This window comes from Galleria mellonella, unplaced genomic scaffold (genome assembly GCF_026898425.1).
Source record: "Galleria mellonella isolate WM207_F2 unplaced genomic scaffold, CSIRO_AGI_GalMel_v1 utg270, whole genome shotgun sequence".
NCBI lineage: Eukaryota > Metazoa > Arthropoda > Insecta > Lepidoptera > Pyralidae > Galleria > Galleria mellonella.
Genome location: NW_026442062.1, coordinates 2,456,087 through 2,481,417, shown reverse-complemented (window position 1 = coordinate 2,481,417; position 25,331 = coordinate 2,456,087). Strand labels below are relative to the sequence as shown.

At 32.9% G+C, this 25,331-nt stretch overlaps 2 protein-coding genes across 2 annotated transcripts in view; one reads left to right on the top strand and one right to left on the bottom strand.

The window, feature by feature from the left end:
* The first annotated feature begins 110 nt into the window (after positions 1-110).
* LOC113514351 (zinc finger protein on ecdysone puffs) lies at positions 111-14,218 on the top strand. Its single transcript, XM_026898419.3, has 11 exons — positions 111-269; positions 542-845; positions 1,497-1,660; positions 3,625-3,880; positions 4,265-4,532; positions 5,139-5,272; positions 5,931-6,085; positions 7,140-7,311; positions 8,001-8,130; positions 9,402-9,497; positions 10,434-14,218. The coding sequence occupies exons 2-11, from the start codon at positions 546-548 to the stop codon at positions 10,646-10,648; spliced, it is 1,890 nt and encodes a 629-aa protein (XP_026754220.1). The 5' UTR covers positions 111-269; positions 542-545; the 3' UTR covers positions 10,649-14,218.
* A 9,011-nt stretch (positions 14,219-23,229) lies between these two features.
* LOC113514269 (large neutral amino acids transporter small subunit 1) overlaps positions 23,230-25,331 on the bottom strand; it is a 33,699-nt gene continuing 31,597 nt past the window's right edge. Inside the window, exon 13 of the mRNA XM_026898308.3 lies at positions 23,230-25,239. Within this exon, the coding sequence (XP_026754109.1) occupies positions 25,237-25,239 (3 nt within the window). The 3' untranslated portion in view covers positions 23,230-25,236. The remainder of the gene's footprint in view (positions 25,240-25,331) is intronic.

The following is a 25,331-nucleotide window of genomic DNA, read 5'->3' as shown; positions in this document are numbered from 1 at the left end:
ATTAATAATAACGTATTTTTCTCATTATTTAACTCTCTTATGGTAATCTTTAGATATTTGTACTAATGATTTTCTTCGTATTCTGTGCCCGTTTCTAATCTGTTTCTCGCTAATCTGTGTTTTTCGTCGCGCGTCTCATTTACGTCCTCCATATTGATAATTGTATTTTCGTCGCAGTTATTCTTCTTATAACTACGCTTTTATTTCATATTTGTCTTCGATTTAAATTTAGACAATAAATCTTGACTTCGTGTATTTTTACATCTTTGGTAAATATATATAGCATTCAATATATAGTCTAATATGTTTATTTCACTTTTGGCTATTTAGATAGCTGTCTTTAGAGACCGGTCTAAAAAAATCAATAGACTTTTTGCGTGGTGCGTGGTATTTGACAGATTTATTTTAATTGACTCGACGATAATTGTTTAAATAGCTACACCTGTCTCCTGCACACATATTATATTAATTTCACCTAAAAAAACTTCTAGTGATAACTAACCTTAATGATACAAGTTGTCATGTAATTTTTTATGAACAGACAAATGGCTAATCGGAGACCTCAGACCGGCGGTCGGCGCATGGATTTCGGCCGTAATGATCGTGGCAAGAATTTTGGCCGAAGCGGTGTTTCGCCATGGCAAGGCGGAGGCCCGGGTGGTGGTCTTCCAAATTTGCTGCCTCTCGCAGGTGGTTCTACTGAAGCTACGCTTGCGTTGGCCAGCAACATCATTAATCTCCTCCAACCCCGTCAAAACCCTGTCCCGTCACTATTAGACATGCCCATAAGACGGGACTTTGGTCCTAATATGGGTCGGTTTGATCGTGGTTATGGACCTAATAGGGTAAGTAAAATAACTAAAATAATATATAGATATAGTTGCATATGATGAAAAATTAAATATTTTTCGCATAAATAGTAATATTATTACATAAAGTCGCAATTGATTTATCGACAAATGCTGTAAAATGCCCAGAGAGTGATATTACTACTCCTGTATGTGGATTCTTGTAGTGTTGACAACATTATAATAATTTTTCCACCCAATATATTGCTACTAAAATTTTGTCACTAATAATAGGGCATTGGATTACTATAGTAAAATGATTAGGCAACCAGTGTCAAGGTACTCACTGATTGCTTAGAGTATGGCAAACATGGTTTTCATATTTATCACATTTGATGGTTCCTTCCTTACATTCTCATGTGGAAGTAAATGACTCACAAATTGATTCTTGTACCTATCTCAATAGTATAAATATATCTTGAAGTATTTTCATATTTTAAGAATATTTACCATGTTTCTCATGCATGTTTTATAAATTACAGAATTATTTGTCTTTTGGTGCATGTGTATGTGACACATGAATCAAAATGTTCAGTGGCTAGTGTTTAACTGACCGGCCTATATACTGCAAGATTTCATTTTCAGCATTCTTCGTGTGGCTCATAAAGCCTCACTCATACTAACATTTTTCTGATCAATTCCCTTTAGATGGGCAATCAGGGTAATTTCCGGCGTACGGGAAATTACAATCGCGCTGGTGAGCGTATCAACACCAATCGTAAACCGTTCAGGCCCAATGATGGGCAAAGGCAACAAAACAAGAGCTTCCCGAAAAAGGATGCCGATTCTAAGGCTAAACCTGTCAAGGAGAGGTAAGGACCAGCTTCCTTCCGGTGGTTGCACCGACTTTCTGAAGTCACAACTGTGATAAAGCCCTGTTGTATATATTTCTGTTTAACACATTGTATATTATCTTACGTTCACCGGCCTTTATTTAGCCAAATTGGCAAAACTTGCCCAAAATGTTTGTTTATAAGCCACGCTCAATAGAACTGTGTCTTCACCATAGACAAGACTGTCTATGCTTTAGTTTTTTTTTTAGAGATCTTCCAGTTGAGTGAACAACTAAGCTATTAGTTTACTTGCTCACTTTCATTAAATATCTATAACAAACTTATATTAATTTTATGCAATAGTTTGTTGAAAATATTTAAACAGATTTCTCTATATGTACACACTAGGTTTTAAAATTAAATATTGTTTTAATTTCTAAAAAGCAGGAGGTTCTCAATTCCTCTGTATTTTATGTGTGTATGTTATGTATCTAAACTGAATTCAAAAATTGTTTTTTACAATCAATAGGGCTTCCTACTTAATGAGTTCTATATGAATTTTGTGATGAGTGAACTATTTTTCTTTGGGGAGCAAAATCGTAATATTATAAAGCTAAATCTAATTCTAGGTGCTGAGTCCCGCATTCTACACATATTCTATCCCAACTAAAATTAAAACAAACTCAAAAAATACTTAACCAATTTTAAAAATACTTTTGCATTATATAAAGCTACATTATCAGCAATTAACATGAGCTGTATTTTGTTTTTAAAAATAATGAGAGATCTATCTATCTAGGGTGGCATTATAATATGAGAATAATGAGGTTACTGGTCAAAACTAATTTTATAAATATCAAAGTAATTATTTTGCAGAGTAGAAGGAAAATTAAAAATATAGGTATTACATTAATTTCAAATATTAAAATTGGGTCACATAATAAAAATATGAAAAATAAAACTATAACATCTAATTGAATGGAGTTTTACAGCCAATTAAAATTGTATATTTTTTCTATATATGCAAATGTATGATAGCCGTATAGTTAAAATAATAAAGCATACAGACATGTATTTACATATTTTAATATTTTCATATTTTAATATTTATTAATCAGGTATATATTGAACTATAAAACCTAAAATTTTTAATGCTCTTAATAAATACTATATATTGTTATAATACCAATAATAATTGCTATAGTATGTAATGATAAGGAGCCTAATTGTGAATAATAATTGTAAACATGATTATTTATATTTTCTATAATTAGCTCAATTATATATTAGATTCAGCGAAGGTAATAGCTTTAATATTAAATTAATTTGTTCTATAAATTATAACACTGATGAACAACCATGAATGATGAACAATCTTGGTGTAAAGATCAATCAATCAATAAACGCTGCATCACGCATATCTACTTGTATTGATCTGGATAATTATGTAGATATTAAAAATATATTTATGCATATTTATCAGTTGTCTAGTACCCAAACTACAATCTCTACTAAGTTTGAGATCAAAATACGCTGACTATTATTATTACATATTTACTCCCATTTCCTGAGCCTTGAAAGAGGAGTGGTTGAAACATAAAATACGCCACTGCTACTTTTAAATAAAGCAAATGATGTATGAACTTAGTATTGAGTCCTGCAAAGGTACTGGTGGTTTACAAAGATTAAAGAAAACATGTGAGATCTTTGCATCTTGTCTGTAATTGGCATCTTACATAGCCACATTCAGGCCAGAAAGTTATTAACACAAACTAGGATACTGGTGACACTGTACCCTATAGTATAAGGCAGAGCAGATAGAACATATGTACAAACACAGAATTGTATACAATCATCGAAATCACTAGAGTGCATAATTGCATATATATACATTAGTATATTACCAGTTTTAGCTCCTTTATTATATAAAAAAAAGTCAAATTGGTAAGCATATACTTAAAATTCCATTTAAACAACTTTTTAACATGCTAAGTATATAACAGTGAACAAGAAGATAATGCCGAGGGGACCAATAATGATCAAAACCAGGGCAAAGAAGAGGAGATCAAAAAGGATGTCCCCAAAACTCGATATGATGACATCAACCCCCAATTGCTGAAATGTCATATCTGTAATAAGAGTATGTGGGATGGAAGATCATTTGAGAACCACCTGAGCGGAAGAGCTCACGCTATTATGATGCAGAAAACAGCTGAGAGTTATGCATTGACCGCAGATACTATGAGACAAGAGTTCAAGGTAATTTTTTTTCTATACAATTACAAGTAAGTGATAAGAACCTTCATAAGGTTCTTATTCTGTTAGATCACCATTCTACAGGTTGACGATCCATCTGGTATTTAGCTTATTGTTACTACTTCTATAGACTTCATAGAATACATAATGCTACATGTAGCGGAATGTTACATGTAATACTATTTCTGATGATTAAACTACTGTACTTCCATACTGTACATACATACATGTATTTAAATTATTTGAGCTATATAGGCACAGTCGTTTTTGGCAGAAATACAAATGGTATAGAAGTGCCTATATAGATGATTTATGTACAAAAATCTTCCTCTTTTAAATTCCCAAAATATATATCTATAAAACACTAATTTAACCCATCATCACCAGATCCGCGACATGAAACGTACACGCAAGACTGGTCAGCAACCACCTCGCGACTTCTACTGTGCTATGTGCGATATGTACGCGGCAGATGGCGCGATACACCGCACCACCGTTGGACATCGTAAACTGAAAAAGTACCTCCACCCAACCTGCACGTCCTGTCACAAGGAGATGCCTACTCGGCTAGAGCTTGACGAGCACCGATTGACTGCTGAGCATCTGAAGAACATGCAGGATAAACAGGAGATCATGTCTAAACCCAAACCCGAGGGTGAGTAACGAGGTCTAAATAATTGTTTATTTATGTTATTAAAAAAAGGGTATATTTTGTATCAGAGAATTCTTGCAAATGTTTTAATTTTGATGACATTTGATAAAGTTGGTTACTTAATTTAAAACTTGAAATGGAGTCAGTGTAAAAAGTAATTTTAAAAATATATGAACAGTATAATTTGTTTACACCATTTTAGGAAGTTCTCAATTCATTTATGTTTTTATGTAATATCGCTGCCACTTCTAAACCAATTTTAATATTAAATGGTCATGTTAGATTATGTTGGGGTCAATACGAGAGTAAACCCATAATACATTATTATGTCACGATTAAAGTCTCTGTTTTTTGTTGCAGAATAAAGTCTTAAAATATTAATAATATTTATTTCCATCTCATTCTATAATCATTAAGATTTAGTTCGCTAATGAACCTCTTTTATAATTGCCATTTTAATATATAAAAATGATACAGACTGTGCCAGCTTTAGAGAAAGTGCCATCCTTATTCATGAAATGTTAAATATATAGTAAAATATGTTTACTACTCTGTCAGGAATTACACTCGTGAGTGTATTTGTTTGTAATTAATTTACACACTCCCCAGTAATGGTCATCTCGACGCTGTCAATGGAGCAATTGTACTTGCGTGAGGATCGTCAACGCTGGCGTCGCGGCGATGGGCTCTCCGACGATAAACAAGTGAAGAAAACTGAAGAGAATAAGAATGGGGACACCCAGGTAAGTGAACATCATTCTTAGTATATATATTTAAAAATTAATGCTACTTTTCGTTGTAATTTTATAACTCAAAAACGGGCTCACCTATCCAAACCAAATGTTTAGGCTTTGTTCAGACTGTTTAGTAGATGGTTTATGTGAAGTTTGCACAAAATCGGTCGAGTGGCTCCAATGAGTGAAGAACCAATGAATTTAATGGCGGATTATTTTGTTAATGGGGATTTTTGTGTCAAATTAAAACTTTTTTTAAGATGGGGATTGTGCTGTCAAATTGAAACATATTACTAAAGGATTTAGCTTATAGTTTTACAACCGACCGCCTGTCTGACGTCAATCCTCTTTGGAAATGTATTTGTTGGTGGTTTCCGCCACATACGGTTTGGAAGAAAGGATTGAGGAAAAAAGGAAGGGAACGTTGGAAATGCGTAAAGGCAATTAGTAAATGAGAGGAATAAGGGACTTATGTAGGAAAGTAAAAAAGGAGTCACTGCAGTTGCGGAAAAGACTGGGACACTGCAGCGGCTTAGAAAGCCGGGGTTGTATACCCGTATGCCCTTATTTTAGAATCGGACAGATTTTTTAGAACACCCCTGACGCAAGTAACATACATGTGGTAATATAAATACGTTATGTTGTATGTGTATTCTCTATTGTTTAGGAGGATACTGAAGTCAATAAAGATGGAACAGAAGAGGATCAGCAAAATGTAGAGGCGAAAAAAGAAGAAAATCTGGATGCTGAAAATACTATACTGGATTATAATGAGGGTGATGATCTGAGCAACGCAACTCTGGAGATGTTCCCAGCTTATAGGTATATATTAGACTTACTTTTATTTTAGACTAGCCTACCATGACCTAATTATGAAAATAAATGAAAAAAGAGAACATATAGGACATTGGCACTCTGCTTTATATGCTTATTCACATTAATCTGTTGTGAAATATAATAGTCTATTTTGGAATATAAATTCGTTTTGGAATTTGGAATATAAATTTGGAATATAAAAAAATTTAAGTATACTTTATATAACACACACACACACCTAGGAGTATATGTATATATTTGTTTGGAAACCAAGGCTTAGTCCAAAATAAACTTATCCCCACTTAAGTCTGACATGTTAATTTTTTAATTCTTGTTTGGATCTATTATAAGTTATTGTGACTTACTTTGTGCTCCAAAGTGCACATACATATTAGTTCCTTACATATGAAATTGGCGTTTTGTACGGGAGTGATTTTTTTTTTTGTAAAATATATTTAATTAAAGTAAGCACCGTTGTTATCTATACACTTTTGCAATCTCATAGAGAGTTCATTGATCCCTTTACTAAAAAAAAAAAACCATGAGGGCGAGAATCAATAAACTCTTTGAAGGCGGTTTGGACTACCGCATCGGAGTTTAATTTTTTTTTCCTTGTAAGAAGTTGTCCAAATTCCGGAGAAAATGGTAATCTGTTGAAGCAAGGTCCAGGGAGTACAGTGGATGTCGCAGACATACCAATTGTAGGTTATCTAACTTAGTGATTGTTTGTTGTGCACACAGTGCACAAGCTCTTGCGTTGTCGTGAAGCACCAGTGGCCTAGAGCGATTGACCAATCTCAGTTGTTTAGCTAGTTCTTCCTTCATGAGCCGTACTTCAGAGCTAGTTCTTGATAGAGTATTTTGGCTACCTGGTTGTGTCTGTGCAAGTACTCAGTGTTGGCAAGAGCTGAACAACCCGAAAGCACATGTCTGAGTGACTCCGGGATGGCGACATGCCCGACAGATGTCCTCAGTGCCATCCTTCAGAATGTGCTTTCGGAAATTGTTCGTATTAAGTATTTATTATTATAATAATTAAATATTGTCTTGCTGTTGTTAGCACGGAGCGCGGCGTGGGCCGGTCGTTCCTGACGGAGCTCCGGTGCGTGCAGTGCCGCCTGTGCCGCAAGTTGCTGGACAGTGAGGAGACTGCTGACGTACACCTGCGCACCTGGCGCCACCACCAGCTCTTCCTGCGTCTTCTCACTGAAAAGTCCGGCAACCAGATGCAGGTCAGTTAATTTTAAACTTTCGCACAAATATTTAAATTTATTTTCTAGACTTAATGCAACGCGATTGTCGGTATTTACATAGAACCTATACTTGATTTTATTATTGCTGACTTTTCGACAAAGATTGTACCATGTCATGGTCACAGCAGTTATTATTTATCTATGAACTTTATAGTTAGATTATTATAAACCGTTCTAGTAGGTACAATTTGAGATTTATGATAAGATTTTACAGTCTGTAATACAGTACACAATGTCTGTGATGCTAAATATTTTTTGTCTCTAGGTGAGAGTTACCAATTTTAATTAGGTGTAATAGGTTTCAATTAGGTATAATATAGTATTACGAGGCGTAGATCTTAATACCATATTGTAGTTTTATAGATTTTAGCCCGTGGAGCTAGCTTGCTGCACCCACTGCGTCACTGATTTTTTTAATTACCAAATTTCGATTAGAGGTTATGTATAAATGGGTTTATTAACCTACATAAATTATGACCTTCATAAATTTAATGAAAATAACGCTGCAAACTGAGTTATGCAACAGACGCTGTTGCATTAGCGCGCGGTACCATATTTTTGTTTGGTACAGCGTATGATGAATAAACGCTCGAGGGGTTAAATATTTAAAATCCATAAAACTAAATTATGGTACCATTAAATCAATAAAATTAATTATTATGTAACAGCAAACCCAGGACACCGTAAAGAGACCTATGAACAGCGAGGAGTCCGGAAACTGGAAGCGACGTAAGACCACGCCCGATGATGAGCAGAACGAGGACGAAATTGAAAACGGACACCGTGAGACTATAAAAGGTACCGTTCAGTTAATATTTTAATTCAAACTTCAGAATTAATCCACGTGGAAAGTAACCCTAGTTGTTTTTTTTTTTTTTTTTAAGACTAAAAATGCATCCCTAATAGTTCTCTCTGCCGAATAACACCTGTGTTATTTTGTTTGTAATGAAATAAATTGACTGGTAACTTTCGCTACGCTATTAATATTGATCGCCATGCTTGCGCTGGTGGGGTACCAGTGAATGAAGACAGTTGAACATGAAGTCAGTTGGCCTATCGCGAACGTAATGAATTCGCCGCCACCGCATCTCCCTTCTGGAAAAGGTCGTGGTCTCCAGAGGGGTCACGTGGATGACGAAAGCTAGTAATCCTAATGGGCCGCATAACCTCCCTCCTAATTTTCCTGAGGGTGGGAAAGGAAAAGTGAGGCCCTGATGACCTGTAATACAAACAGTCAAACTAGGGACATATTTATTAATTTTGCAAAGTGTTGAGGGTCGTGGCAAGAGAGAACGGAGCAAGAATAGTGGACTAAATACTAGATACGATAGTCTTTATACATTTACACACATAGTTTACAAATTTATATATACACAAATTTATTTATATATATATATATATATATATATATATATAATTTAAAAAAAATCATCGGTTGTATACACAGATATATTAATACAGATTAGAAGGTTGTCGCAAAAAACAAAGCGACAGAAAACAAAGTTTTTAAAAAAAAACAAAGACCTGTAATACAGGTATTCTTATAACTATCTCAGGCACCAGTCTCTTACAATTATATTTATAATTTGATTACTTTAATATAAGCATGTCTCATTGTATTCCACTGTGATAAATTGTGAAGAGAAAATAAAACTATTTATTATTATTTTTTAACTTCTACAAAAAAATATTATTATTGCTAGCAATGTACTCATCCGTATAAGCTGGCGGGACAACAGTGAGAGTTGACAGATGAGGATGACAGCAAGTTAATTAGCCAATTATGACGAATTCCACTAAGATGATTTTCAAGGGAAACGCGTGAAGGTCGACCTGACAGAGTGCATTGCTAGCAATAGAGCCACCAGTCGCCATTACTAACAATCCCTTCTCCCCACTGTGAGGTGTTAGGATAGTATGTAATTTCAAATGTTCAAGTATATGTGTGTGTGCCTGTTCAGTGCAAATTCTTCCCCATTTGGACTTCATTTTTGAGGCTAGATTCTCCTCCCATTCTGCTCTTAAGACTTCTAATTTTTTTTTAAATAATTGTGTTACTGTATGTACAGAAGAGCCAGAGAACTCTGTCATGGTTGACAATACTATACCAGAGGACTTGGAGGACTGGGAGCGCTCTGTTGACGAGATTCTGCAGGATGAATGTAGTGAGTATTTTTTTTATATATACTTTTTTTTATTTTTGTCTACATCGTGTCTGTTTAACATATTGGTATCTCCTTCATATTTTACCTATCAATATATCCTATTTTTTCACTATTGTAGTATAATATCACTGCAGGTGTGGTAATGAACTATGTATTAACTAATAGTAGTGTACACGTCAAAAACGCGCTATCGTTAATAATTCCGTGGTAATGTGACGTTCTATTTTAATAGAAAAACTTAAAATAATCATTAAGAAATATTGAGAATTGTTTTATATATTATTTGTAAATCTAACTTGTGATCTTTGTAATAGAAAGACACATTAATAGCCTATTTAATCTTTACTAATATTATAAATGTGAAAGTATGTTTACCTTATAGCTCCTTAATGATTAAACCAATAACTATGAAATTGACTACATAATATATAAGATGGAAAAGGATATAGGCTACTTTTTATCCTTGTAGGTAAACATATCCCGGTCACGCGGATAAAGTCGCGAGTAACTATTATATTGTCTACCTCAATTATCAAAAACTTGTGCATCAGCCAACAATTGGTTGATCATTCTTGGGATGTTTTTAGATATTACGCTCGCATTTAGTAGTCTTAACTAGGTTTCAGTATTAGACCTCTAATCTAAAATTGATGATAACCAGTTACACTGTGTATTTCTCAATCTATAATTGCTACGCATGCAGTGACATTTTGTGGTTTAGGTTATAGAAAAAGTATTTTTATGAATAATGCAGACAGCATATTACAACACTCAGTTACATAGTAAGTACATTTTATTGCTGTATGTGTCATTTCTTCAATTTGAGCACATTTGACCACAACACAATAAATTCCTAATCCAGGTTCCGAACGAAAGCTCTAACCCATTTTTTCTATACTGATATCTACAAATATTCAATGCAATTTCTGTTTTCAGGTGTTGAAAATGATAAGACTTCTGTGAAGCAGGAGCAGGAGACGGAACCGACCCCAGAAGTGAAAGCCGAACCAGAACCAGAACCAGAAAAGGTAGTTAAGGAGGAAAAAGAGTCTTCTCCAGTCAAGGAAGAGGCTCCCACCGTTCCCGCGACACCTCGGACCCCACGTGCAACCCGCGGAAGGGGCAGAGGCCGCGGCCGTGGACGATTCTAGTTGCGCACCTTCCCATTCGCCAATATATTCTAATGCACTTCCCCATTTTCATATTTGTCCAATTTATAGTACAGCCTTAAAGACGACGTTTAATGTTATTAATTTTCCATCAAAATATTTTCATCTGTGGATATAATCAAGAATACCAATTTTATTTTAAGTTTAAACTTTTATGTATGATATGTGACTAGTGGTTTCTAATCTCCATAATATTTAATACATATTAATGTAATCCCCATACTTGTATGTATGGAGATTGGTCAACTTATTATTTTATTTTGATATTATATAAAACATTTACCTTCATAGATAAAGGCATAATGTAATAAGAATAAAATAGTTTTCATGTAAAACAAAGTGAATTTTATTTATAAGTGCAGCGAGTTGACAAAATTTATAAATTATATAATTAATAAAAATACGTTTTTCATAAAGGAACGATTGAAATGGGAATCATATTTTTTTCCTCTCTCTCTTTTTCTTTTCATTTAAGAGTTTCCTCTGGTTGGTGCAACTAATTTATGCATCTTCTTTCAGCCAGCTCTATCCCAGGCCATATCCTTGACCTCCCTATACGACATGACACCTAGTGTTTCTTTTATCTGTCCCATGTAGTTATTCCTCGGTCTTCCTCTTCCTCTTTTGCCCTCTATTTTTCCTTCTACTATGCTCCTAAAAAATCGCCATGTCGTATAAGGTGACTCAGCATTTTGCCTCTTCTATTCTCTACTATTTTAATTAATGTTCTTTTCTTTAATGTTTTTTTCCGCATATGTATGTGGAAATTACTACAACTTGAACCTTATATTTTAAGATGTTGTTTCTCATCTGTACTTTTAATACTTAATATTTTGAGTATTATAATAGCCACCTCTATATGCTTTATCTCCTGATCTGGGGAAACAAAATAACCTCTTTCTGAGCAGGTGGAATGTAAACCAATATAATAGGTGTATCCTAAGTAAATAAATCTAATACTGATTCTATATAATAATTTGATATTGAGTAATAAATTAAAAATATGTTAAGTGCATGTTAAGTAGACAAAATAATTTCACTTTGTTTTAAATTAAAAAAAAATGTCTAGGATAGAATAATATAAACGTAGATGACTTTTAGCATTACGGTGTAGGGACGTTATACCAAAATGAGGTGTACCGGTTAACTGAACTGATACTTAAAAAGACTGTACGGTTGGTCGCTAAGAAAAGGATAAGAACTATAATAGTCACTCATTCATAACTGATTCCAGATTGGAAATACGAGTGATCTATATTTCGCCAATTTTTAATCATTGACTTGATTCTGAAACCCTATTATCTTGAGCTACCACTAAAATTAATATTTTAGTTAAATAGTTTAGTAGAAGCGTGTTTACATACCAACATGACCCTATTGATAGTAAAAAATTCTTTTGTAAAAATTTAAATGATAGTTTTAGAATGCGACTAACGATATATCTGATTTAACGTCATTGTCTCTCCATCTGCTTTTATACCGTGCCACTCAATTACCAACTGTTTTATTTATCGTAATTACAATTATTAATTAATATTAGATTCGTAAAATTGATTAGGCTGTAGTCGTATAGCAAAATAAACTACTTTGCTACATTGTTGCTAAATAATCCATTCTTCATAGAAATTACTGATTATTTATACATTTCGTTATTTATAACTGATAAACTAATGAGCTATATTAAAAGAAAAAATAAATATGCTTATGACATGAGAGAAAATTTGTATATGTGGCACAATATGTAAGTTTATCCAATTTAGCCATTTAAAAATAAAACATACAAAAAGGCAAATCACTTTTATTTCGGTAAATAGTCATGTCATTTTGGCATCTCAAAATAAAAATGTAATTTAAATCTATTACTTTATGTTTTATGGTGTTTATTTATTATCATTCTACATTATAACATCGGAAAATTTATTGAATAGTTGTGCTAGAATTGTTTACAATTTTAATCGATATGAAACCATTGTAGTGGTAATAAAAAAAGGATTAACGTTTTCTTTATTTCACATATACTTTAGATTTAGATTATAATTATAGATAGAACTTCGAGCCTCAAAAACGGGGCAATTTTTTGTCAAATTAGTTGACTAATTTTTTTATTAATTTTATACATATATACTTACGCACACAGTGTATTTTGAAAAGTGCAGAATTTATGAGACAAAATAATATAGAAATTAAAGGAATCACTTAGAACTCTATCACGCTAAATTGTAATAATATGTTGACCTGTTTTTCTCGAAGTATTTGTATGGAGACACTATATCTATATAATCTAAAACTTTAGGTCAATTAAATTATAAAATCGATAATTTAAATTAATTATTTAATTTCAACTGTTTATAATTACTCCTCTCAAAAAGATAGGATGCCTAAAAGAAGGTAGCCTGAAAGGGTCCGCTTTTAGCAATAAGTTCACCCATTACTTTCCCACTAATTGATTGTATCTATAATAAGTTTACTATTGTAATCCTTTGGAGGAAACAATAAAGAATATCTATATATCTATCATTTACAAGACTTAATAAAGTATTGTATATGTATTTAAATATTTTACGAACAATGGTTAAAACTTATATAGAACTTATACCTCGAATCTCAAAAAGGGGTCAACTTTTTGTAACCAATCATCAGTTAAGTGACTCGTTTTCTACATATTTACCGTAGATACACTTGCTACGTATCTTGGCGTATCTATATTTAATTGAAATAAGTTTTTGCGCAATAAAAAGAAGCAAAAATTAAAGGATAAAAAATAGAACTAATTAAGGAATCACTCATAATCGGTAAATATTTTCAATTTTAAGCATTAATACAACAAATATAAAAATTTCTTTAAAAAAAACTCGCGCCATTTTTTTTTGTAAATATCCGATAACAATCTCCACAACTGAATTAAAATTACCGAAATGCGGTGGATTTTTTTAATAACAATTGTTTTTATTATTTTATTTAAAGTAATATGTTATTATTTCTATAAGAATTAACAAAATAAAGTTAAAATTTCAATTAATTCTAAAACTAATACAGATTTTAAATATACAAAGATTCTGAGATATTGGTATTTAAAGGAATCGGCTAAGTAAAAAAAAAAAATTGTTAAAGCTATTGCTTTAAAGAATTGTGAAGCTCGTGTCTACCGCATTCTTATTATTTATCTACGCATTTTCCTCCAAGTTAAATATGTATTATTTATTGATTATTTAATCCTAATTATATTTATGTTATGACTTACCTATTTAATAATCAGATAACTTTGTTTTGTACACAATTGTATGAAAAAGTTGACCCGCTTTTTTCGAAGCGTTTTTACGAAGACTATCTAATAATCTAAGGATTACAGATGTCTTTTTTTTAAATATTGAATTTTAATTGATTAGAAAATCACGTATATTATTATTTCATCTTTCTTCAAAAATAAAGAAATAGAATAATAGATTTCATCTTAAGTATGTAATATCTGATAATTTAAGATATAATTCATTACTTTACCTACCTATAGAACTAATATTTGTCACAAGTGAATCAAATAAAGGTTTTAAATTCATAATTCATGTTTTATTTAATTTCATATTACTACTAAAATTAAAAGTACCCGTAACCGGCGAGCGTATATGAAAAGATTGATGAATGTGTAAGAGGCGAGGGAGGTTTGTCTGCCTACCCTAATTGGAGACAGGCGTGACAGATATGTATGTAACTAAAATTATACATTATTTGAGGTAGATTAATAAATTACTATATACCAGAGGGAGACTGTACAAAAGTCGATTGCTTGGGTACCCCTGTCCCATTCGTGTTTCTACCGTGAAGCAGTTGTGTTTGCATGGCTGTGTTTCGGTTTATAATATATATAGGAATAACACCTGAGTCCTCAGGAATGGCAACGCATGGGAGGTATCATGAGCGAAACGGTATACTCTGTTATTTCCATGGTATTGCTCATGTCTATAGGCGACGGTTACCACTTTTTATCAGGTGGGCCGTCAGCTTGTTTGCCATTCTAAGTTGAATAAAAAAAATTTGAAAAAAAATAGTCGCTAAATTAGTATCATTGAGAAACCACGAAAAATTAATTTAGCTTCACACCTACGCCGATATGCGAGAATCATAATAAAGAATAAATACCCTAAGATGACAAAATTTATTTATATTACAAAAAATTAAGTTCTGGAAAATTTGAAAAAAAATGTATGATAGCTTAATTTTTGTTTGTATTCAACATTTATTTATTTAAAATTAACAAGCAGAATGTAGGTATGTAATGCAATCTAATAGAATCCATGGAATCCGTTTAAGGTCTATGTCAAGAACTAAATTTCCTATATATTGTTGAATTATGGGAACTTCTATAAGGATTCTACACACGTGTGTGTAGAATATAGAAGTTGTATTTATCATATTTCCCATTTGACAGATATAAAGAAGTAGAAATATCAAGGCTTCTCCATCAAGTATTTTTTTATTTATTTATTTCACATTATTTAACCAATATTACAGGACTTGTTGAAAAATTTGCAATAAGTATAGTGTAGTACAAAAGGCAGTCTTATTGCTAAGTCATCTCTTCCAGATAACCTTTGGGTAGAATGTGTGATTATTATTGTATTGAATTAGATTAAGTATCCGTTCACACCTTGATTTACACATGCCAACTTAGAGAGGAAAAGAGATCATGTTAAATGTGAGTTTTAATATAATTGAAATAAAGTTTATTTTTACATTACACTTTGTTACTGCCCTAAACTACTTCTGTGTGAACAGACACTAATAAAGGGAAAACAAATGATCTATTTTAACTGTATTATAAATGTTTTCCCAATTCTTTTTTGCAATAATTAAAATAACAAACATGGTAAGACTTGTGGTATTAAACCAGCTCGTTTCAGTGACCAGCCAACCAGGCTCAACAAGGTTGGTTTTGCTTGGATGGTTGGCTCATCCGCCATGCTGGTGAACGGGTGCTTCTAGATTTTTCTTTTCATTTATTAATATGAAGTTTGTGATAGTTATTTGAAAAAAGCAACAGCTGTTTTTTGCCCGCTCTTATCAGCTGAAAGTGAGTTCCAAATTGGAAGGTTAATTACTATTCAAAATACTTATTATTAAGTTTACTTGAATAAAAATTATTTTTATTATTTATATCAGATCTTGCGATGTAGTTACATCTCATGTACACAACAGTGATAACTTATGTATTATTGATAGATTTGTTTGATACGTCCTGAGAACCTAAAAAACAACCTTTCCTGTTTTCTTATAGACTTATATAGTACATTTCGGAGCAGACTACTTGAATGTAGTCATCGATAATGGAAGCTTGCACAGACACTAGTACCTATGTCAAGTCTTAAAGTACTATTATAAAATATTGAGTTTTAAGTCTATGTAGTGACATATACTAGTGTAACAACAATGATATCCTGTCAGGTTCCTAAGTAATACCATATAAACAAGAGAAAGATTTTGTAGTCATGTTTTTACCGTGAAGCAGCTATGCTTGAATGGCTGCTTCGGTTTGAAGGTTTTTTTCAATGGCTGATAATCAAATTTTAACCCCATCTACACTACCAATATACACTTGCAGGGCAGTGTGTAATGATAAGTAAGAATTATAAAGCAGACCAATAATCCCATTGTGATGAATTCATCCAGAATTAAATACCATGGTTTACAGAGAAGCCGCAAGGAGGTTGATCTGAACGGATGTATTGCTAGCAATGGGGTTGTTAATCCCCATTACTAACAATCCATTTGCGCCCCCCACCCCCCAGGGTTTGAAGGGTCCTTAGTGGATGATAATGTAATGGTAATCCTCCCTGTGCTATCATTATATTCTTGGCGGGGTACCAGTGAACTTTGATTAGTGAGAAAGAAACCAAGTCAGTTAGCCCATTGTGGTGTATTCAAAAAGAATTAATCATGATAGTTTCCATGAGGAACTGCATAGAGGTCAGTCTAACAGAGTATATTGCAGGGGGGAGGGGTTGTTAGTAAAGGAGAGGTTAGTCCCCATTGCTATCAATATACCCCATCAGATCAACCTCCATGTGGTTCCCCCTGGAAACCATCGAGACTAATTTATCGTTGAATTCGTCATGATGAGCTAACTGACCTGCCTTTTCATCCTCACCTATCATCTCTCACTGGTCCCCTGCCAGTGTATACCGATAGCGCAGGCGGGGTTACCATTCCATTATCATCCATTACAAAAAAAAAACAGTATATTGCTGACAATGGGAATTTTCATCCACCATTATTAACAATCCATGTTCCCTTGATTGGAAGGGTGGGAACACCCTAGTCCACAGGAATCACAACACATGAGTTGTATCTTGGGATATTTTCGTATAGTTTATGATGCCCATAATGTTGTTCATTCTATAGGTGACAGTAACCATTTTTAATCAGGAGGCCATCTATTTGTTTGCCATTTTAAATTGCATAATATATGTATATACACATTTAAGATTCTAAGTTGTGTAATAGTAAAATTATTTTCAAGTATTTGATGTAATTTGAAGTTCATGTTAGGTATTTATATAGATAGAGGTTATAAATGAAAGTTAAAGAATGTTACTTTTTGAAACTACATCTATTTCTTTTTCATAAGACTTAACAAAAGTTTCGTATCACTTATTTGCATTTTTTGACGTTGTTTTTGTTTCTTTACTGGTTTCAATTTTGGGGTTTGGGTTGCCTCTTGCAGTTTGGTTTTCTTCGGTTTCGGCTTTTTAGCTAACTCATTAAGTAACATTTCGTGAAGAGTAACATTTTTGACTAGTTGATTGTCTACAGATTCAGAAACGGCTTCTTTTATTAAAACTTCTTTCTGAAAAGAAACCTTTTTTTCTGCATTTATTTTCCTTTTCAAAACCTTGTTTGATGTAGAACCTGAAGAATTGCTATGTTTTTTGGCTATCTTATTTAGAGCCTTAAATTTATTTTTACCAAATTTCACCATTTTTGTAACTGATGATAAATCAAATAGATTGACGATAACACAATATTCAATGCAAGTAGTCACGTAAATCACGCTCTTTCAATCAAAGAACACTATTATTCACAGGGTGGCTTTAAATTCTTTATTTTGATTTTTTAAATAGAATTATTTTCATTTAATCGGTCGTTTCATCTGTCACAAACGAATGTATATCATATTTATATACCAATACTGTCACTGTCAATTCAGTCGTCACTGTCATTGTCATATAAATTTTGTTAAGATAAAGATATATGTAAATGGTGGTCTATCCTTAGTCTATGATAAACAGTCATTTAGGCGATTTGAAAAAACAGATTTCACAACCAACCTAGTTAAAAAACATTACTTAGTAAAGATTCTATCTATCTATCGTATTTTAGATCTATCTATCGTATTAAGAGCTGCGCTCTTATCGATAGAGATCTTGCCACTCACTACGATTTTCTGCGAGTCTTTTCACCTATTAATATGCTCCACATACACAACGACACGACACCAACTTTTTCCATGATCTGCCTGATGTAACTATGCCTTGGTCTCCCTCTTTTCCTCTTTCTTTCTTTTTCGCCTTCTACTATAATATTCATAAGGTCATCGTGTCGTATCAAGTGTCTTAATATTTTTTTCCTTCTGACCTCAATAGTTCTTATAATTTGTATCTTTTCTTTAACCCTAAGCAGGACCTCACCTTGGAACAGATCACTTAATAAAAAATGATGTTTTGAAAATCAATATACAGTTTCGACTCTCGAATTTATATAGGTATGTACTTGTATCTGCATTAAAAGCAAAATAAACAAACCAACATTCCTCCAATAATTTATTATTGTCATTTTGTGTCCATAGACATAGCAAAGAGCGTATATAACAGAAACATCGATACAGTAATATTATTATTACTTGTAGCACATCAATTAATATAATCTATTACAATATTTTCAATAATAATTAAGATATGAAAACACCATAGGTACATAGAATTTTTCTAATATGGTAATAACTCCAGGAAATTACCTAGGCGTAGAAAAATTCATATTCATTCCGTCTAATTCCATTATTCCAACCTTCTTAAGAAATACATATTACCTACAAATTTAAAATTATTACATGACTTAACTACTTATAGTAAAATAGCAAGATAAATGCACATTATATCTATATTTTTTATATTATTGTATATAAAATAATACAGTTTATGCAAATTATTGTTTATATTTTAATGGCTGAATGTGCATTTGTTCCTAAAAATTAATAAAATACAAATAAAAAAAATAACAATTTTATGTTAACAAAAAATTATACAGAAGAACATTTCAAACTTATATAGAGTTCGAAAATTGTATACATAATTGTATATAAAATAAGTATCTTTAGTACAATATATTCTACAAAATACTATTCTAATAGATAGTACCTATGCTAGATTCGTGCATGATGCCTAAGTATTTTATTGGCAGTTATAATTTTGGAATGTTAATGTATGATGTTGGTATTACGTATGTACAAAATTAATAAAATACACAAAAAAACATTTTTATGCTCACTAAATTAGAGAATACAAACATAGTATTGTAGACAGACTTAAAACTCAATTATAAAGGTAAAAATTTAATAACACAGCCATAAAATAATAAATAAGAGTACCTTTGTATCATTTTCATTCAGAATCCTAAAAAGTAAAAAACATAACTCACGTAATTATTGTTTTTACCCAGATTTCTATTAATGGCTTAGAGTTATTAAAGACATGTAGGTAAGTCGCCATTTTGAAAATCGCAGATGGTTTTAATATGATATCTTTACTCACTTGTTAACTTTATGTATAAAGTTAACACTTGGTAATTTTATACCAGATAAGAATTAAGCATCTGATGCTCGTCTGTTAGAAAGTAAAACATAATAACAACAGTAACGATATTACAGTATAACCACCTATTGCAACCTATGACTTGTCACAGCGTGCCATTTCTAAGAATTATACTGTAACACCCTAATAACAATGTGACATCCTTTGAATGGCATTAACAACTTATTCAGACGCTTTACATCTGGATACTGAATAAATGAAATGCTTATATCTATACATATATTAAGTCTAAATAACTAGCTACTACCTTGAAATAATATTAAAAACAAATTAAAATTATACACAAACAGAGTTTGGTGCAAAATTTAAAAATAAATCCATTACCACAATCACTCATTTGCTTTTTTTGGCGCATACAATTTGTACTAGATTAACCAAAAAACTTATACAAAATATGTAGTACATTTAAAAAGTAAGGTTCGTCTCATAGATATAATAATATCTATTTTTTACCAAATCATCTCATTTTTGCATAGTTCGACTAACTTCAATAAAAAATTTACAAGTTTAATAATTTATAACGTTGAACCCTATTTATTCAATAGAAAATTTCAGTTTTATTATAACGATGTGACAAACAAACATCAATTATAAATATTGTTGCATTAAATATTATAAATATTGTTGCATTGGCAAAATAGATAAAGAAATGGATTCTTTATCTATTTTAAACCTTCTAATTAATTTCCATGAAACAAATTAACGAACCCATATTTTGACCCTTATGATTTCGTTATAGTACCTACACGTGAGTACAAATTCGTATATATATATATATATATATATATATATATATATATATTTTATTTCATCACATTAGATGCTATATAGCCAATTCATGTTGCTCATTCATTAAATATAAAACGAATATATATAATCACATAAGTATAGTTTTACATAAGTAATTAATAATATTCGAAATTCAGGAATACAGAAGTCTACATAATGTATAAATATATAAGAAGGAAGTACCTATAATGTATTGTCCACTTCAATTGGAGTATTTAAAGTACCTTTCATTTTTTTTTTAATTACCTAGTGCCTCATATGCTATGCGGATATGTAACCGATAAACTGATTTTAATATGGGCAACTTTAAATATGGTCCCAAAAGGGCTTACTTTTTAGGTTTCAGAATTACTATTTCATTTACTTTTTTTTTACTTAGGTAATTTAATGATCTTTCATATTTTCTTTCGTTATATGCTTAGAAAAACTCTTTTTTATTTCTAAGTCGACAATGAAAAGTTTTTTACTTATATTTAAATGTTACACCTACTTTTAATAAACTAAGTAGGTAAACTTTGGGTAGGTTCGGGGTCTTTTGAGTAAAGAACTATTTGGTGAATTCTATCTAAGCTGACATAAGCCCATTCTGATTAGCAAAGATCTAGTAAAAGTGAGAAAATTATGAGTGGCATCTTTAACCTTCGTAATCCCGCAGACAAGAGTCGTTTTCACTTATTGACAAGGGTTGAGGAAATTCGGAAAGCTGAGAGAATTGTTAATTACCAGAAAATGCTACTTTACGAGTGGAATAAACGTTTTATAAGTCAGGTATCATAAAACATGTCACAACACGGTTTTATCGGTACGATATAATAGGAACACAATGTGTATGCAATTACATGAAAAAAATAAATTTGTATATCGCAGATTTGCTCGGCATAACACCTACCTACGACGTTATCACCGATTGAAACTTAAATTTGTCGAAACATTGTCGAAAACGACAAGCATAGCAAGTTCATAAAGTTCCCTTTATACAAAGGTATATGTAGACATTTATTATCTACATAACAACTAAGTTTCTGAAATCAATTGATAAAGTAAAAGAAAGTGGACCATATTAGGTCGTGACGGAGCTTATAGGTTGTCTTAGAACCACGTAGTAAATACAAAACGTACCAGGATTACAAAAATATGAAAGAGTACTAATTATCCTCATAACACAATAGGCAGAAGAGAATAGTTTTTTCTATAAGCGAATTTGGCAACTAATATGTGTTAGGTACTCAGGGTTACTGTTGTATTCTACTAGTAAAATTATTTTCAGAGTCGGTTCAGTCATTCCTGCGATTACTCTTACATACAAACGGACAAAACCCCTTCATAACCTTAGTATATCTATATGAACACAGTACCATTAAACTTTATAAGACTTGTAATAGTCAATGCTATGTCAATTTCAGTTACGTCATTATAACAAGGATTTAAAAAAAATTTGAACAATAAATCATAGGTAGACCTAATTTATTTATTACTTACGAGGTTTGTCCGGAAAGTACGTATAAAAGTTTTTTAAAAATTTTATTTTACAATTATTCAGGTAAATCAATTTTATCCCCTTCAAAGTACTCCCCCTGTGACATACGAGGTCTGTCCGGAAAGTTCGTATAAAAGTGTTCTGGAATGCGAGAAAGAGGAGTGGGGAGGCCAGGTAAGCGCAGGACCCCTTCCTTATGTCCCTAACAATGCTTCAGTTCTGGTCTGACCGCCGTGCGGTGCGAACTGGCTTGTCACGCCATCTGTGAAGTTACCTCTTAACGAAACCCCGTCGGCATGGAGCCCGCTTCCGTTGAAGAGCAGCGCGTCGTAATCAAGTTTCTCTCGAAACTCGGCAAGAATGGCCGTGAAATTTTTGCCGATCTCAGAACAGTTTATGGGGATGATGCTGTGAAGGAACCAACCGTCCACAAGTGGCTAAAAAGATTCAGAGAGGGCCGAGACAATGTTGATTGTTTTTTTCGATGTTCGGGGGATTGTCCATCAAGAATTCGTCCCTCCAGGCCAGACAGTTGATGGAAAATTCTACGTCGATGTGCTCAGACGCCTCAAAGCTCGTGTGGCACGAGTTCGTCCAGAATTGGCGCGAGAGGGGCGTTGGATTCTTCACCACGACAATGCCCCTGCCCACACCTCTCTTGTTGTCCGTGAGTTTTTGAGTAAAAATTCCATTACGGTGACCGAACACCCCCTATTCGCCGGATTTGGCCCCGTGTGACTTCTTCTTGTTCCCAAAAACCAAATTGGTACTTCGGGGGCGGCATTTGGGGGACATAAATCAGATAAAAAAAGCTACGACGGGGCAGCTGAGAAACCTACAACCAGAGGACTTTCAAGGAGCCTTCTCACAGTGGAAACGGCGTTGGCACAAGTGCATTATGTCACAGGGGGAGTACTTTGAAGGGGATAAAATTGATTTACCTGAATAATTGTAAAATAAAATTTTTAAAAAACTTTTATACGTACTTTCCGGACAAACCTCGTAATGCACTTGTGCCAACGCCGTTTCCACTGTGAGAAGGCTCCTTGAAAGTCCTCTGGTTGTAGGTTTCTCAGCTGCCCCGTCGTAGCTTTTTTTATCTCATTTATGTCCCCCAAATGCCGCCCCCGAAGTACCAATTTGGTTTTTGGGAACAAGAAGAAGTCACACGGGGCCAAATCCGGCGAATAGGGGGTGTTCGGTCACCGTAATGGAATTTTTACTCAAAAACTCACGGACAACAAGAGAGGTGTGGGCAGGGGCATTGTCGTGGTGAAGAATCCAACGCCCCTCTCGCGCCAATTCTGGACGAACTCGTGCCACACGAGCTTTGAGGCGTCTGAGCACATCGACGTAGAATTTTCCATCAACTGTCTGGCCTGGAGGGACGAATTCTTGATGGACAATCCCCCGAACATCGAACTCTTTCTCGGCCCTCTCTGAATCTTTTTAGCCACTTGTGGACGGTTGGTTCCTTCACAGCATCATCCCCATAAACTGTTCTGAGATCGGCAAAAATTTCACGGCCATTCTTGCCGAGTTTCGAGAGAAACTTGATTACGACGCGCTGCTCTTCAACGGAAGCGGGCTCCATGCCGACGGGGTTTCGTTAAGAGGTAACTTCACAGATGGCGTGACAAGCCAGTTCGCACCGCACGGCGGTCAGACCACAACTGAAGCATTGTTAGGGACATAAGGAAGGGGTCCTGCGCTTACCTGGCCTCCCCACTCCTCTTTCTCGCATTCCAGAACACTTTTATACGAACTTTCCGGACAGACCTCGTATATAGTCTTTGTCAGATAATATTTTATTGTAATTTTATGTAATTCTATTCCTAGATAGTTTGATGTCAACAACAAGCTATGTCAACAACAACAATAAATGTATTGGCTTTCATTGCAAGTTACATACTTACATCAGACCATAGACTTAATATACCATACTATATTTTATAATCTAAGCATCAGACAAAGGACTCTGAATTACAATTTGTTTATCATGTTTTGTTACTCAAAAGTCCTTATTCTCTGCGATATATATCTCGGTACAGATATATAGATATTATAATACAAATATTATTATATCCAACATCCATTAATTCAATATGTACCAATATATATATATATATATATAAGCCCATTGTGTTATTTGAGCAGTCTATAAATACACAATAGACGTAATTATTTTCAAAACAACTCGAGTTATGTTATACATAGGTTCACAATTATGACTAAATTCATAGCATAAATGTCTACTTTTAATATAAAAGTTAACATAATTTAAAAAAAAATCTAAAACTTTTAAGGTACTTATTAAATTTAAAATATGTCTGGGACAGTGGCTATAACATCACTCTACACATCTTACATAATTTTAAAACATCACATCTCAAATGCATTATTTATGTTCATATATTTTCTAAATAAAAAATCTACTCCAATCTATACCACAATAAATACCAATCCAAATTTTTATATTATAAATGGTTTTATTAAAAGCATTCCTCACATTCGTTGATCCTAATTACACATTAAATATAATATTTGAATAACAATTTATTTTAATTTCATATTCGGTAGGTAGCTAGGTAGTTCACAATCTACGTGACTCAGTCATTTATGAACCTGGATAAACCGTGAACAACAATTTAAAATTAGTACTTCGAAATTGATACAAAAACAGTCCACCCAGTGAGACATTATGTAACCTAAATAATAAAAAAAAAACATATCTAACTATCTATTTAGTAAAATTGCCTCATAAATTCAAAAGCGTCCTAAAGAAATAAATAGAAACTAGTATTGTAGTCTTACAAACATAAAAGCAAACAAAGTAATGTGCTCTAAGAGGCCATCCTTGTAATTTTTTTTTATTTATTATTTTATATAATTGTCATTGTTTCAAAATTTGCTTATAGCATAGCTAGAATTGCTATATTGTACATACTATCATTGGCGTATTTAAGAGAAAGCCAAGCAGGGTATGCCCATCCCAGAGTTGTTTGGTGCATACCCCATGAAGCTAGCAAAACTTTCGACTATACGAAAATACATTATTAGCATATAGTAGTGTTTAAGGGCCAGGAATATAATCTTAAGTACCCTAAAGGGTACTATTAATAACAAATCCTTATGTCCAGTTTGAGTGGCCATATGAAAACTATGTACTATGTAAGTATATTACTTACTTAAGCTGGTACTTACAATGATGGCCTCTTAGTCCTTATTTTGAGATTTCAGTGTTATACCGCCATCTAGTGGAAATAGTAATATAAAAGTTGCCCTTAAATTCGCTGAATATTATTACGTAAGTCATCTCCAAAGAGTATATAATTATTTTAATATACGAGGAGTTACACCAAATATACAATACAGCAGTCCATATTATGGAATGTACACCGAATGGTCGGATATGTTTGCCGATTCCGTCAATCATCGAGAGACGATTACTGTAAATAAAATGGCGTTAATTAATAAATAAAAATATAATAACATTATAAAGGTTGGAATGGAAATCATTACTTTACCAATAAAACTAGTA